At 39.1% G+C, this 15,892-nt stretch overlaps 2 protein-coding genes across 2 annotated transcripts; one reads left to right on the top strand and one right to left on the bottom strand.

The window, feature by feature from the left end:
• Window positions 1–816: 816 nt before the first annotated feature.
• LOC131314899 (S-adenosylmethionine synthase 5) lies at window positions 817–3,544 on the top strand. Its single transcript, XM_058343818.1, has 2 exons — window positions 817–1,129; window positions 2,063–3,544. The coding sequence occupies exon 2, from the start codon at window positions 2,072–2,074 to the stop codon at window positions 3,245–3,247; it is 1,176 nt and encodes a 391-aa protein (XP_058199801.1). The 5' UTR covers window positions 817–1,129; window positions 2,063–2,071; the 3' UTR covers window positions 3,248–3,544.
• A 948-nt stretch (window positions 3,545–4,492) lies between these two features.
• LOC131312328 (squamosa promoter-binding-like protein 1) lies at window positions 4,493–13,484 on the bottom strand. Its single transcript, XM_058340008.1, has 11 exons — window positions 13,125–13,484; window positions 12,089–12,935; window positions 11,278–11,459; window positions 10,122–10,687; window positions 9,047–9,121; window positions 8,844–8,951; window positions 8,629–8,749; window positions 8,361–8,502; window positions 6,812–6,962; window positions 5,439–6,071; window positions 4,493–5,081 (listed from the first exon to the last, which is right to left on the bottom strand). Exons 2-11 carry the CDS (start codon window positions 12,685–12,687, stop codon window positions 4,635–4,637), a joined length of 3,024 nt encoding a protein of 1,007 aa, XP_058195991.1. The 5' UTR covers window positions 12,688–12,935; window positions 13,125–13,484; the 3' UTR covers window positions 4,493–4,634.
• Between the last annotated feature and the right edge of the window lie 2,408 nt (window positions 13,485–15,892).

The following is a 15,892-nucleotide window of genomic DNA, read 5'->3' as shown; positions in this document are numbered from 1 at the left end:
GGTCTCCAAGTTAATGGGGAGTAAAATTTCAACTACTACTGCTAATTTTTTGTATTCTTCAATCCAAATAAAATGAATTGATCATTATTAATAATTTAATACTACAGTACTTCTTTGTATTCGTTACTAGGAAAGCAAAGCATGCACACATTTTATTTAACTCTGTTTCGTTAAGAGAAAGAGGTATCTGGCAATCAGTCATCTTGCAAAATAGTAGTATTCATTATTCATGATGCAGTGATGTTGCATATAGTACATGACGCCAATCATTAAGTTACCACTCCACTTGCAAAGAGTCCACTTTTGCAAAAGTTTGCTCTTTAAGGACGGATTCGAATTCTTTTTGATGATCTAATCCTTCCATATTGTAAAGCTTCTCTAATGGGAATGTACATGCAATATATTTGAGTGATCAGAAAACCAAAGCTATTTGATCAAGAACATTTTTGTTTTCTAAAAAGTTGGTTAAATTGTCTTTTCTAAACAAAATTGTTTTGATGGAGGGATTAATGCTTTGTTTTTGTTTTACAACTCAAAAAGAATTTTTCAAAAAATTCTTCCTAGATCTCCCTACTTCCAACATTTCTCTCTTTATCTCTCTCCACTTATTATCCCTACTATTTTTCAAAAAAAATTTCAAAAACCAATCCAAATAAGGCATAAATTTGTCCAATAATTTGAATAGATTTGAGTGAAATTTGCAGCGAATACTAGTACTACTAGTAGAAAACAAACAAACAAAATACTCCTATACTAATATACTATACTACTGTACTGTATGTATGTATGTATGTATGTACGGAGGATTTTTCAGATCTGGCGCTGCCCGTCTTTCTGTGCCACCAACCCCAACCAATCCCTGCCTGCCTGTAATACTAACAATCCAACGGCTATAGCAAAATTCATCCATCAGATTTATTTATTTTATGTTTGAAATAAGTTCAGCCATCAGATTACTCTCTCTCTCTCTCTCTCTCTCTCTCTCTCCGTAGTAGGAGCAGTATATAAATCGGAACCGGATCCTGGTTTTGAGTCGTTGAGCTCTCGTCGGGGTCTCCTTCTCCCTCCCTTGCAATTTCGGATCTATCTCTTGCTCAAACAAAAGCATTTCCTTCTGCTACTGTATAAAGTAAGTTTTTTTTTTTGCACCTTTCTTTACCTAATCCATCTCTTTGCCAGCACTAGTATTTTCATGGTCCTTCTTTGTTCATACATTTGATGATATGATATGATATGATGTTGCCCATATCCATGTGTGATGTATTCTCTTAACTAATGTTAGTAACAAGATCTGGTTCTCTTCCAAGCTTTTCGGCCTTCGCTCTTACTACTTATTTGAAGATTCTTCTTCGAATTAATGTCACGCAAATGTATACCCATCTGATATTTATCGCTTTTCTTTCTGGCCTTTACTGGTGTTATTATTGTTGTTAGTATTAGGATAAGTATAACCATGGTTTCTGGGCAATCTGGTCTGTTCTTTTCAACCAAAAAAAAAAAAAAAAATTGCAAGAATCAATGCTTCTTTTCTTGTCTGTTGACTGTGTTTCTATTGGCTCATTGTCCTTCCTTCCTGCCACAAATTGCTAGATCTGTTGTATTATTCTCTATGTTTTTCATACTACTATCATTTTCGATGGAGTGTTTTCTTCTTCTTTTTAACATCAAAATGCAAAATCACACCCGCTCTACCGATTTGTACCCTGTTTATGTTCTTTCATGGTCTTTGATCTGTTCGTTATACTGATCTTCCCCAACTGGATTGCTTCCTAGGCAAATATTTTGGTTATTGAAACAGTTCTGTTTGTTGAGGCTATTTGACTGCATTAGAACTGAAATTGAAAATTGTATTTGAGGTCAATTTCCCCCTTAAAAAAAATTCAGTCTCCTACTATTTTGTTGGTAGAACCTTATGGGTTTTCTGTAGAATATTTTTAATATGGATTCTTCTGGATTGCATCCTGTCTGAATAAATGAAAAGGCACGTCAATGCATACTAATACTATAAGTATATATTCACCAATTTGTCAAGATGTCTGACTGTTGTGTTCTCGTGGCTTAGATATAATATATGGAGACCTTCCTATTTACCTCTGAGTCAGTGAACGAGGGTCACCCGGACAAGCTATGCGACCAGATCTCCGATGCCGTGCTTGATGCATGCCTTGCTCAGGACCCTGACAGCAAGGTTGCCTGCGAGACTTGCACCAAGACCAACATGGTCATGGTCTTTGGAGAAATTACGACCAAGGCCAATGTTGACTACGAAAAGATTGTCCGGGACACATGCCGTACCATCGGATTTGTATCTGATGATGTTGGTCTTGATGCTGATAACTGCAAGGTCCTGGTCAACATTGAGCAACAGAGCCCTGATATTGCCCAAGGTGTCCATGGCCACCTTACAAAGCGCCCAGAAGAGATTGGGGCTGGTGACCAGGGTCATATGTTTGGTTATGCCACTGATGAGACCCCTGAACTTATGCCTTTGAGCCATGTCCTTGCCACCAAGCTTGGAGCTCGTCTCACCGACGTTCGCAAGAACGGCACATGCCCGTGGCTACGGCCTGATGGTAAGACCCAAGTAACTGTCGAGTATTATAATGAAAATGGTGCCATGGTTCCTATTCGCGTTCACACTGTCCTCATCTCCACCCAGCACGATGAGACTGTCACCAATGACGAGATTGCTGCAGACCTCAAGGAGCATGTCATTAAGCCTGTCATCCCAGAGAAGTACCTTGATGAGAAGACCATCTTCCACCTTAACCCTTCTGGCCGCTTTGTCATTGGTGGTCCCCATGGCGATGCTGGTCTTACTGGACGTAAGATCATTATTGATACCTATGGAGGCTGGGGAGCACATGGTGGAGGAGCTTTCTCTGGTAAGGATCCTACCAAGGTGGACAGGAGCGGTGCCTATATTGTCAGGCAGGCCGCCAAGAGTATCGTGGCAAATGGGCTTGCTAGGAGGTGCATTGTGCAGGTCTCTTATGCCATTGGTGTTCCTGAGCCCTTGTCTGTTTTTGTGGACACTTATAAAACTGGAAAGATTCCTGACAAGGAGATCCTCCAGATTGTCAAGGAGACGTTTGATTTCAGGCCTGGTATGATCGCCATCAACCTGGATCTCAAGAGGGGTGGCAATGGCAGGTTCTTGAAGACTGCTGCCTACGGACACTTTGGTAGGGATGACCCAGACTTCACCTGGGAGGTTGTGAAGCCCCTCAAGTGGGAGAAGGCCTAGAGCTTAAATGAAGCTCAAAATTTATTAATTCTGGTTTTTCAATGCTTGTTCTATTGTGTATTTTATTGCTGGTGCTCCATAGTATTAAGAAATCACAATGTTTAAATCCTCTATGGTGGTGTTTTGATAGTATGTTTCTCTCTTTCTTCCAGCTTAATGTTACTTAATGAGTTGTATACGTGCTGCGGAAAATAATAGTAGGAATTTGCTTGTGATGGCGCACACAACTGTCCTGAAATAATATGTACTACTAATATGTTTCAGCATAAAATAATAAGTAATTTCGTTTTTAGTTTATCTCCATAATATTTATTTCTAACGAATGTCCTTCACTTGCGTTTGTGTGCCCCCCTTTGAATGAGCAATGTGATTGTGCAGAAAGTGGCTGGCCAATGGCCATACCCAAACTTGTTCAAAGGGATATACCAGTAATGTTACTTAATGAGTTGTATATTGTATGCTTGATGGTGAATAAAATTGGAAGAAGGTCCGGGAGAGAGTCCATGCCTCTGGCGGAGTAGAAGATTTGTGACCCAAGGCTAGGGGGATGGATGGGTCTGCAATTACTCCATTTAAGTTGTTACTTGTCCTCCGCATTGTTCTGTCCGTCCCAGAAATGCACCCATCATCATCACATCATGTTCCCCTTATAATTCAAGAGAGAAAAAGCCAAACCTTTTTATCGAAACTCCTTGTACTCCCTTGAATTATGAGAAGTGATATATTAATTCCAGGACTGTCACAACCGCGTTAGTTCTCTGGATAAAAAAACAGAAGAAGAAGAAGCAGTAGCTACCGAAGTTTGGTAAAAATTTGGCCTCTCCAGTTGGCACTAAACGGCATGCACTGTGATTCCAGCTATATAATCAGCCAAGTTGTTTTGAAGCTTCTATCACTCGACGAAGGCTTAAAGATACACCGACTTGACTAATGCTATCGTGATTTAAAAAAAAAACTGTTAGTGACGAAAAGAAGCCATGTGACACCTAATCAAAGGGCAAATCGATGGAAAGAACAGATTGATACTTGACTTCAAGTGTGACGGGTTGACCAAGACAAACGTGATTCAAAAATTTTAAAAAATACCATCAAAAAAGTTGAACGTATTTGTTTGGCCAAAAAAAAAAAAAAAGAGGTCAAAATGAGAGCAGGTGATAGTCCAAAGGGATTAAAATAGGCCACTTCATTAACAAAGAGGGCATATTTCCTGTGCCAATGCAAGAACATCACGATGGATGAAAGGAGTACACACAACATAAACAGGTAGATAACATTAGCTGAACGTGAAACCTCCCCAAGGCACTACTAGTACTACAGGATAGCTCAACTTCAAGGTTTAAAACTCACAACAATCAAACACCTTATCAGAATAGCAAGTTAAAAAGACTCAGCTAGATCCAAAGTCTACTAATTCCCACCTGAAGGGGTGGAACAGACAGTCAACTATAGGTGAGGTTTTTAAGATAAGAGCCACACAAACACATACAGCAGCAATGGCCACCATTGAAAGCATTGCAGGCCTGTACACATGATAACTTTTAGCATTTCCATAAGCTAGCTTCTTATCACAAAGTCTGCACGGCCGCTGAATGGATCTTATTCCAGAACCTCCAATCTCAAAGCTGGCAACCTCCTGCTTATTTTTCTTCTGGTTGACATTGCATTCCAACAGCGAACCAGGAAAATCAATCACCACATGTCCAATTACTGCTCCACGGTTGTTGATTTTTCTTTGGACTAAGTGGATGTAAGAGTAGTGTCCCCGCAATCGAGCATAATCTTCAGGTGTGAAACCCGAGCTGTCGCGAGCACTTGTCCATGCTTCAACTCCCACCTACATCAAACCATAATCAGCAAGTTTAGAGCGTAATGAATTTATGCAGTTAACCAAGCTTTCACTAAAAATTTTAAACTAGGTAAGAGAGGCATGTCAGTTCACAATATTAGAACCTCACTAGTGTGAGATGATACTTTTTGCGCAAGATTTGAACCATGTACAGTTTACAGCTTCTTAGCTGACCCATTGGCAGTTTCTGTACAGCTTAAATTTCCTGAAGGCAGGTTTCTATAAGACCCTTTAAAGGAGTACCATGATGCAACAAAAACATGCGTCCTGGATGATGTTTGTCAGAACAGAAAGTGATGGTCCAAACTAGAGAAATGGTGGTTAGTATTGAAGGGAAAGAACTACCTTTCCAGGATCATCAGTCAACGCATCCAGAATATCCTCAGAACCATCTGTACCAGCTGCAACATGGAGGGGAGTTAAACCAGCAGGGCCTACCACATCTGGCCGGAATAAAATGTATTCATCACCCACGGCCAGAGAACTGAATTCAGATCTTAATTCATCTGAAACATTATCAGGTACATATCTCAAAAGGCACTCGACCAGAGGCCTAGAATTTCTCCGTACAGCTCTGTGAAGCAGACCCATCTCACATAGTGCAGACTTCAGGAATGGGTGCTCTCCTGCACCCACAGTTCCATCCAGAAGAATGTCCAATAGATTCTTGACTACAGCACACCAATTATGGTCCATGGAAAATTCTATAAGCCACCTGAATCGTGTTAAAGTAAAGTGTCCTGAAGCAGGATCCAACTGACCCAATCTGGACTTCAAGTGACTTTTGTGGAGGAGCCAGCCCATTTCATGCACAAAATCCATGGCTTGATTTCTCACTTCCAGTTTTGCATTTTTCACTTGAATATCATCAGTCTCAGTCAAATCAATTGCACTCTCAAGTGTACAAATCTCAGAGCAAACATCCTTCTCTGCAACTATGAAAGGAAAGAAGCTGCTGCTGAGACCATGATCTTCAACCTGGATGATTTCACGATAACTTAGATAACTGAAAGGAAATATTTCAGTAAAAATACCGGCTCGGATAATAATCAAAAGGACATAAATATCAGTCAGATATCCCAGATGGACAAAAAAAATGCTCGACTCAAATAACAATTAAGTGAAGCAGGATTAGGAACGACGGATTTCTTTATGATATATGCATAATGGATCCATTATTTCTATTTGCAAGTAAGCTATATGGTTAGTTCCTTCAAAGGAATGGACTAACGCTTCTACAAGACCTGGAGGCTGGACTCTCATAGAAGATGCAAGTGTCTTGTGAAGCAGATGGATAACTAGAAACTTCCTAAATGTTGGCTAGTGGCTACAGATGGCAAGTCCACTGAACTTTGTTTTTTTAAGTTTTTTAGTTTTCGAACGGCAACAAAGAGAACTACTGTTTGCAAAATGCATGTTTTACTAGGATAGGAAAGGGAAATATGATAGGTAGTCTCCACAAAGGATCAGATTAATGACGCATCAGTACTTGGGTCCTGGACTCTCAATCTAGATGCGACTTGCGAGTGGCCTGTGAAGTAGATGAATAACTAGAAGCTTCCTTAACGTTGGCTAGTCGCTACTGATGGAAAGCTCACTGAAGGTTGTTTTTAAAATATTCTAGTTTTGGAACAACAACAAAGACAAGAACGTATTTGACGAAGGCATGTTTTACTAGGAGAGGAAAGGAAAATAATAGAAGTATAACAGACCAGTACCTCAAAAAATCCCCGTCCAGTAACTGCAGGAATAGAGCAAGAAAAGTTGATGCAGTGGAGCTCATCATTGCCTATGAGGCTAACAACACTCTCTACCAACTCATCAGTATCATCTTCAACTAGATAATTCCCGTCAAGTGCGCAGAGTAACCTGGGAAAGGGTAAAATTAATTATAAACATTTACTTTTTATTACTCGAAAGAACCGTTTTTCTATTAGAAAGGACATATTTATTACTTTTGGATCAAAAAATTGAGAATTGAGAGCTTTTTTATTATTTATTCTACTTTTAAATAGGGTGAATTTGTCAACTAAGACACTTTTGGCTAATTCTATCACGTGTTTGGTCGAATAGTTGTTGGTTGGGTCAGTGATTTAAATACACGAGGCGACAAAGCCCTCAGTGAAGCGAGGCGAGGCGAGCGTTTAAAAAAAAAAGTAACATAAACTACATAAATGACCAATATTCACTCCTACCATCAAAACAAGAATAAACATCACCATATTGCATAATAACCAACAATCCAACATACGAAATACTAGTAAAATACGCTCATAGGATCGGTTCTATTCGACATCTACAATATATACAAAAACAAAGGAGATAAAATATGATCAACAACACTAGTATTAATATATACAAACAACAAACTGATTAATCATAAAAATTTTGATTCATTACTGTTACTAGTTACTACTGTATACACTGTATAATATTAAATTATTAATCATTAACACTAAATTATTAATCAGTATATACTGTATAATATATATGGTATATACTGTATAATATATATGTACTGTGTGTATCAGTGTATGCGTGAAAAAAAAAAAATTACCCAGCAGGGCCAGCACTAGCAGCAGCTGCAGAGTGCAGCCGACTGACCCAGATTGGTCAAGAGAGGGTGCGCGCGCGCGAGAGAGAGAGAGAGAGAGAAGAAGAAGGGTGTGTGTGTGTGTGACTGCGTGTGTCGATCAGAGAGAAGAAGAAGGGTGCGTGTGTGTCGATCACAGAGAGAGAGAGAGATCGACATACCTGTTACGCCCAGAGGAGAGACGAGAGAGCCCAGAGGAGAGACGATAGATTTCTGATTGAGGAGAGGCAGATTTGTGTTTTAATTGAGCTGTTTTGCCCTAAAAACGCCTAGGCGCCACTTTCTCACTTTTTCATGCCTCATGCCTAGGCGACTCGAAGCGAGACTAGCCGCCCACCTCGCCCAACCTCGCCTCGCCTCACACCTGTAAGACGTCACAGGCTCGCCTCACACCTGTGAGACGTCACAGGCTCGCGTCACGCCTCATCTCGCCTAGGCGAGTGCCTAGGCGCGCTTTTTCAATCGCTAGTTGGGTGTCGGTGAAATAAACATTGAAACCACAGGGGGTTTATAGCCATTTCGCATATGTGAGGAGGTATTTGTCTTTAAGACAAACCTCAAGGGGTGTCAGCGAAATTTACCAAATTAGAAAATAAACTCGTGCAATCTTATGCCCACTTTTAGGTTAATAAAATTAAAAGACAAGAAGTAGCGTAAAGTAGAATAATAAGTACCTCATGGAGGACCGTTTCAAGTTAAAACCTTGGACCATGAATTGAGCTCTCTTTGATGAAGGTACTGCAATTGGTTTGATACTTAGAATGGAACTGTAAGCATCATTCTTTGAGGGCAAGGAAGTCTCCGCAACAACCTGACCTGTAACGCAAGAACATGACACAAGATATCAATCTTCAATTTCTGAAGAACCCAAGAAACTTTTGAAAAACTAAAGATGTTACTAAAACTCGTGCTGGCAAAAATAAATGGAAAGAGTATCAACACCATTGTACAGAAAGCCTATTTGATGCTGCATTCTTATGTATAACCATCCAATTCTCCAGAATATGTCGTTGTCAGAGGCATCCAGAAGCCTACTCAAACTGGAAGTCAGATCACACTGAAGCTGAATGAAGCAATTAAGACTTGGCAAATTAGTAACTCTGCTTAACCAAAAAGAAAAAAACAGTTTTCCACATGTACATGTCATAGAACAATACCTCCTCCCATGCAGAATCAGACAGGCGAAGATAAAGTGTCAAAACAACACAACCCGGCCTGATGTAGCTCTCAATGTCAGAAGGACTATGAGATAACCAATCCAGAATCTAGCAATACAAAACGTTTCACATGATTGTAACTTTTTCTGTATGTAATGCTATTATAAAAGGAGCAAACAAAAAACCAACAATTTGGAAAGTACCTGTGCACGTAGGACATAAGGAAAATCACTTGGTTCTTTCCCAAATAGTTTGAGAACAATTCGGTCCGTGCGGCTCTGTCGTTGGAAAAGAAATTAAGGAACACATTAAACTTCTATGTAAAACAAAACACAAATAAATGGAAAGTAATTTATTTGTCTGTCAAAGTGTTAAAGACATATGGCTCAAAGAGCTATCCTTGGACCGCAAATAAAACTATGAAACTAGCATGAGAGATATAATGTGGCAGATATGCACAGAACCTAGATCAGGCAATCTTATACCAATTGAATTGCTCGCACTCTAGTGAGCAGATAGGGTGGTGCACCGACTCAGACAATTTTTTTTCTGAACATCAACTATTTTACTCAATTATTTCACGTGACAAGTTTGGGACCTTTATGGCTACGCCTTCAATATCACGAACCTACCTTACTCTGCAGGGATCTTATCTTTGACACAAAAATTGGTGAATATGTGTTCACGAACATTATAATCTGCACAGATCTTACACCTTCATATATCACTAACCTATTGTAACTCTACAGGATCTTAACTTTGTGTTCACAAACATAGTTATTGAAATAAATGAATCTCTAAGTCTTCAAAATAAAATTAGAAAGTCCTCAAAATAAAATTAGAATCTCCTCCAGGGAGGGACTGGATGTTGATTTTGTTGTTATATATGACAGAAAATTGTATCATACGCAGTATTTGATAAATGACTACCCAAAATTGATAACAAAAAAATATTGTATAAGCTGTCTTACATCCCTTTTTTTTCAAATGGATTGAAAACTTTTCTTCAAGAAATTGTAAACTATCAACAACACAACATTTCTCTGAAATTCATCCATGGCAAGGGAAATTGAAATTGGGGATGAGCACATAATGTTCAACTATTTATAAAACTACATAATTACTTAACTCTTGCAACAACCAGTGTACACAATTCCCTAACTTTTTCAGCTCTGCACATATAATAGGTCGGAATGCAATGAAAAATTGCAACCTGCAGTCCAAATGTACCTTGACACCATATGTTTAAACGGACTAAATATACCAGGGTCAATCTACCTGAGTTTCTCCACTGGAACTAGAAGGCGAGTGAGTAGATGCTGAATCCGAATTCCCACTTGTCTGAGGTGGACTTGACTGATGAGAGCCTTGCACCCATGAAGGGCATTCAAGAGAATCAGTACCCACACCCAGCGGCACAGGTGTCCTCTCCAGACCTTCTGTACCGTCATCTGAATCAACATAAGCTTCATTCAAATCGAAATTATTCAACCTATGTCTCCCTGGAGAACTGTCTCTGGCTTCAGAAAAGGCTGGAGATTGAAGAGTTGTAGATTTTATATCTTGAATCCTTGCATCCTCAGCACACAATCCTCTTCGCGGCACCTCAGGCGCAGTTACTGGGTGAATTTGCTGAACAGGTGTTGAAGGACCTTGAGGACTATTAGAAAGCACAGCCGAAACCATTTCTATAGTTCCTCTAGAAGTTCCTCTATTCATCAAATTCTGAGATTCTTGCAGGAGCCCAGAGATGTTATTATTTTCAAGGCTACCACCGTGGCTTGCAAGGCTTCTTAAAAGATGAGATAATAGATCCTGATCACTGGTTTGGTTTGATCTATTGGCTGAAATACAAATCAAGAATCAGTAGAGAGAAGTACTAATATCAATCACACAAGGTTTAAAGATAGAGAGCAAATGATAAGATGACCTTAACCCAATAACACAGTCACAGACTCACAGAATAAAGCTACCCTTTCAATTTTTCACTCTCTGGAATTAGTCATGTGTGTGTGCGTGCGTGCGTGCGTGTGTGCGTGTGTGAGAGAGAGATTTTCAGCACAATAACTACCATAACCCTCAAGGACAAAGTTTTCAGTTGCGTCAGTAGAACTGCAAGGACACCCATTTCCCGTGGTACCATCTGACATATATTCTATCTTCTCATTCTTTTTTTGATGATTATTCTTTCGCATATTTTACATAGAAACCAAGTTGAATAACCTGGAGAGCGATACATGAACAAACAAAATAAAATGGCACAGCACGGAGTATACTACTAAGCAATTCGCCATAAATTCGTAAGAAACACCATAGCACAACACTATCCGCATAAAACATGACGCTGTTTCAAATACGAAGGATAATTTTGCAGAACAATTGCCAAATAAATCCAGGCTCATGGTTTTGAAGAGAAAATAGTTGTGTCACTCACAATGCATGTCGGAAAGTATTCTTAGTAGACTCATCAACAGATAACCACTAGCCTGGTCATCATTCAAAGAACTGTTATTAACACCAGCATCAGGTTGTGTCTTCCTCCTCCTCTTATTATGACCTGCTAAACGTCTCCGACAACTTCGCTTCCCTTCATCAAACTCTTCAAGTACATGAAACCTGCAGAAAATGTAAGAAAATTGCATTGAACTCTCTTTTCATTTATTTTATTGGCAAACTGTCAATTTACCGAAGGAGTCATCAGTGCTTGACGTATAATCCAAAGATTGAGGCAATTTCGGGAAAGCTGCAAGAACAACAAAAGAGTGAAGCATGTATAGGGATCCAGGTTACATGGACTCGCTGGTACAAGATGTCAGGTGCTTGTACATGTCTAAGTATCAGATTCATCTAATTTTTATTTCAGGGATAGGGGGACAGCCCGGAATCTTTAAAATCCTTTATATGTAGTACATATGTTCTATCTTAAATGGTGTTTACAAGTTGTCTTATACCTTTTCATTGATATTATAGCAGTTCTAGGCATAGCTCGTGAGAAATTTTAGTTAAATAATATGCTTGTTAGGTTATTGTTCAAGTAAACATGTCCAACACGGATCCCATAGGAGCGTCGAATGTCCGACAGAGGAACAATATATATCTTGAAGGATCCGAGTAACATCTATATAGGGGTAATTGATGCAACTCCCAGGGTGTTGCATAGTATGAGTCTATGACATGATAAATAAGATGATAGTAACAGAATTTGAAACCTTTGCAACTAAAACAAGTAATCAATCAATACTGACCTACTGCACTGCTGGCAGAAGCGCTGGAGAACATTCCCAACTAGCACCTTACTAGCCTTGGAATGAATTTCACAAACCTTGTGTCGTCTGTGATAATCCTTGGCATTCCTCAGGTCAGCCCCACAATCCTCTACCTGACAAACCGCACGGTTTGAAGTCGTCCCGAGAAACTTGGTCTTCTTTCCATTTGTCCCGTCCCAGTCAGCAACCTCCCTTCCAGTAATTGGATGGCCATCTCTGCCAAGGTTTAAAGACAGGTTCCCGGTTTCATCATTTAAACTTTCATTTTCGACAACAAATACCCTCCTCCGTTTCTCCAACTCCATTTTCCCTTTGTCATTGCCAGTATTCACATCATCAGAGCACGATGACGAACTGTTGGATGAACCACCAGTCACGGGAATTCCAGCCCCAAGTTGGGATAATTGTCTGTTCTGGTAATTTAATTGATTGGAATTCCGTGGAGTAGCAATGAAAAGATCCCCATCCCATCTCCAGTCATTAGGATCCCACTCCAGACTCCTCTTCCCAACTGCCCTCAAATTTGCGGAACCCGTACCATAAAAAAGAGGAGCCTCACCTCCAACACTCATCTCCATTGGATTGTCCAAAGTTCCAAATCCACACCTGGAAAACCCCCAAAAAAGGGCAAAGGGGCAGTACCGAGTTGACAAGTAGCAGATCTCAAATTTCCGAGAGTGAAAAACCCCTTCTTAGGAATTTAGTTAGAGCTAATCAGCCTCGCTTCTTCCCCAAAAGTCGAGAAACAGTACACCCACGCAACCATGATTCCAATTGAGAGCAACCCACATAACCACTGTAGGTAAGCTGGTGGAGTCTAGCTATCCTAAAATATTCCCAAATTCAAATAAGTATCCCAAGACCATCAATTGTCACATAACTATCCCAAAATCTCTCCAATTTAGGAGTTTGTTTGTTTTTTCTAAAAAAAATAAACTGCCTTAAAAAAAATCTAATAGAACGTCAGGTGGAGACGTAAAAGCACAAAAGAAAAGAAAAATTCAAACAGTGGTACCTGAGCGAGAGTAAGTGGATGGGAGGCGGCGGCGGCGAGAAATATACGTGCCGGGAAGAGATAAAAATCAAATAGGAGTGGACAAGTTGGGTTGGGTGGATGGAAGAAAAGGTGGATGGGGAAATGTTCTTTAGGATGGATGTGAATGTCAGAGAGAGAAAGAGAGAGAGAGGAAGAAGAAGTGGGTAAATTTTTTTTTTGTTCTCCGGTTGTCGTATTGGTCACAGTTGCGCCAAAAAAATGAATATAATCTCAATAATCTGGTAGTAGTAGGAGTAGTACATTATTACCGGTGGGTCCACCCATCACACCCCGTGTCTCTCTCTCTCTCTCTCTCTCTCTGAAAAGAAAGAGAGAGAAGAGATGCTCCTTCCTATCCTTCCTTGGCTTCAACTTTATGGCATTCATGTGTAGTGTATAGCCATGTGTACAATGTACCCGTCCACCTCTAGTCTTCTTCTACTTCGCGCTCCTTGCTTCCGCAATAGATATTCATGACCCGCCAATCCTAACTCCTCACCACTGACGCCCGCCGGCCCGCCCAATCAAATAGAACCTAAGTTGTCGGAGACGTTTTAGCAGCAGGTCGTAATTAAAGGAGGAAGACATAAATACATAATAGTAGTACTAATAAGTAGGGCCGTAAATGAACCGAGCCATTCGCAAACTGTTCGAGACTCGGTTAGGTAAAAGCTCGTTCGAGTTCGATTCGTTTGCTAAACGAACTGAACCTGAACCTCAATTCTAGGCTCGTTCCGTAAATGAGCCGAACTTGAGCCTAACGGTATTCGGCTCGGTTAGGTTCATGAACCTATACTTAAATTTAATTAATAATTCAATAGGGGTCTATTTGTAAATGTAAAAAATTTTAAGGTTGTATATATAATTCAATACTTATTTTTCTCCCGAATTCTATATGATCAATGAGAGAGTTTGGGTTCGCTTGAGTTTAATGAGCTAAGCCGAATCAAATCTGAGTCTTGACGAGCTCAATTCGAGCTTAGATTCGGCTCAGCTCGATTCATTTGAGTTTAACAAGCCAAACTCGAGCCAAGATGTTCAAGGTCGAATCGAACTCGAGCCGAATCCGAGCCGAACTCAAGTCAGACTAGTATCTTAACGAACCCAACCAAGCCAAACCCGAGCCTTGAAAAATTTTAACGAGCCGAACTCGAGCCAAGTTGTTCAGGCTCGAATCTAACTCGAGCCGAACCCGAGCCGAACTCATACCTTAACGAACCCGAGCCGAACTTAACAGGGTTTGGCTCGATTCGGTTCGTTTACAGCCCTACTAATAAGTGATTTCCTTGACAATTTCAAATTGTTGTCAAATTTCCCCCTCATTAATGATTAACCTTCGAATTTTGAAGACTAATAATAATCTTAGGCTCCGTTCTGGAAAGGTAAATAAGTACTTATTTTTTAAAAATGCAATTTCAAGCTCAAAAATTATGTACTTACACAAATAATTTTCCTAGCAATATGGATCTTATTTGATAGATCTCATTGAGATCTTTAATACGGTGCAAAAAAAATTGAAAAATTATTTTTCATTTACATTATTTTTGAGTTTGAAAATATGAAATAAGTACTTATTTTTTAAGAAGGTGTTCTGGAACGGGGCCTTAGAATAGACCGCGTTTCGCTAAGGAAAATAAGTAGTAATTATTTTTCAAATAAGCTTAATGTAACGTATTGTAAAAGAATGATTTATCTCGTAAAACGAAAAATAAGTATTTGACAAAATAAAAGCTTTAGCGGAATAGAGCCTACTAGTGTATAAATACTCAAAACTTTTACTCATTTCTCTTGAACATAAAATAGGACAGAGTATATATATATATTGAGAAAGAGGGATTGCGAGGTTTGAATCTCCACTCAAACTTTCATTCACATTCTCATTAACTTTAACAATTAAACATGATACATAATCTACTCACAAAAATTCAACATGAATAAAATCACAAACAACCTTAGTGTATTTGCGTCAAACCAACAAAATACGAGAAGAACATTTGAGGAAAACACTTATAGTAAAATAATTGAGATTTGGTAGGAAAATAAGCATCTATAGGAGCAAATTAATATATACGGAGACAGGAGACCTTCTTTTTCAAATAAAAAACTATAGAAGATCCATGTGACAGTGTTTTTAAACAAAATTTTATTATAAGTGGGATTTTAATTTGTTTCGACTTATTGCTGAATTTGTTGTATAGAAGGTACATATCTACTCCCTCCGTCTCATTTTCTTTAAACTTTTTCGATATTTGTGTCATTCTATAAAAGAAAAGTCTTCAGTACACACCCCTTTAAATTGTATAGCATATGCACCTATTGTATGGTTCATATTGTGTCACCTCATAAAAAATTAATTGTAAGACCGGTCATTCATAATATTTTATTTCGTATCGTAAGTTTTAGGAAAAATGACGGCCAATGACGCGTTTTGATAATTAATACCCACCAATGACATTTTCAACATTAACAAATGTTCTTAGCTTATCCTTGGCGGGTATTAATTATCAAAACACGTCCTAGACCGTCATTTTCCCTAACTTTTATACTAAAAAGTCGGAACTTTTCATCAATATGATTCGTAAATTTCTAGCAATAGATTCATAACATTTTTGTGTGCTTCAATGAGGGGTGCATATAATACACACCCAAATAAGGGGTGTGTATTATAGCACTTCCTTTTTATAAACTCTTATATCTTTCAATATAAATCTCAAAAAATATATAATATGAATCTTGTTTGATAGTTC

Source organism: Rhododendron vialii, chromosome 13a (assembly GCF_030253575.1).
Source record: "Rhododendron vialii isolate Sample 1 chromosome 13a, ASM3025357v1".
Classification (NCBI taxonomy): Eukaryota; Viridiplantae; Streptophyta; class Magnoliopsida; order Ericales; family Ericaceae; genus Rhododendron; species Rhododendron vialii.
The sequence above is the reverse complement of the archived record's forward strand: the minus strand, read 5'-3'. Positions and strand labels throughout refer to the sequence as shown.

Excerpts from the sequence above, each read along its gene's own strand:
- LOC131314899 (XM_058343818.1), top strand. The coding sequence starts at position 2,072 with ATGGAGACCTTCCTATTTACCTCTGAGTCAGTGAACGAGGGTCACCCG.
- LOC131312328 (XM_058340008.1), bottom strand. The coding sequence starts at position 12,687 with ATGGAGATGAGTGTTGGAGGTGAGGCTCCTCTTTTTTATGGTACGGGT. Across the intron at positions 8,503-8,628 it reads AATAGGCTTTCTGTACAATG|GTCAGGTTGTTGCGGAGACT; the intron begins GTGTTGATACTC and ends CTTGCGTTACAG. Across the intron at positions 6,963-8,360 it reads TTGAAACGGTCCTCCATGAG|GTTACTCTGCGCACTTGACG; the intron begins GTACTTATTATT and ends ACCCTTTCCCAG.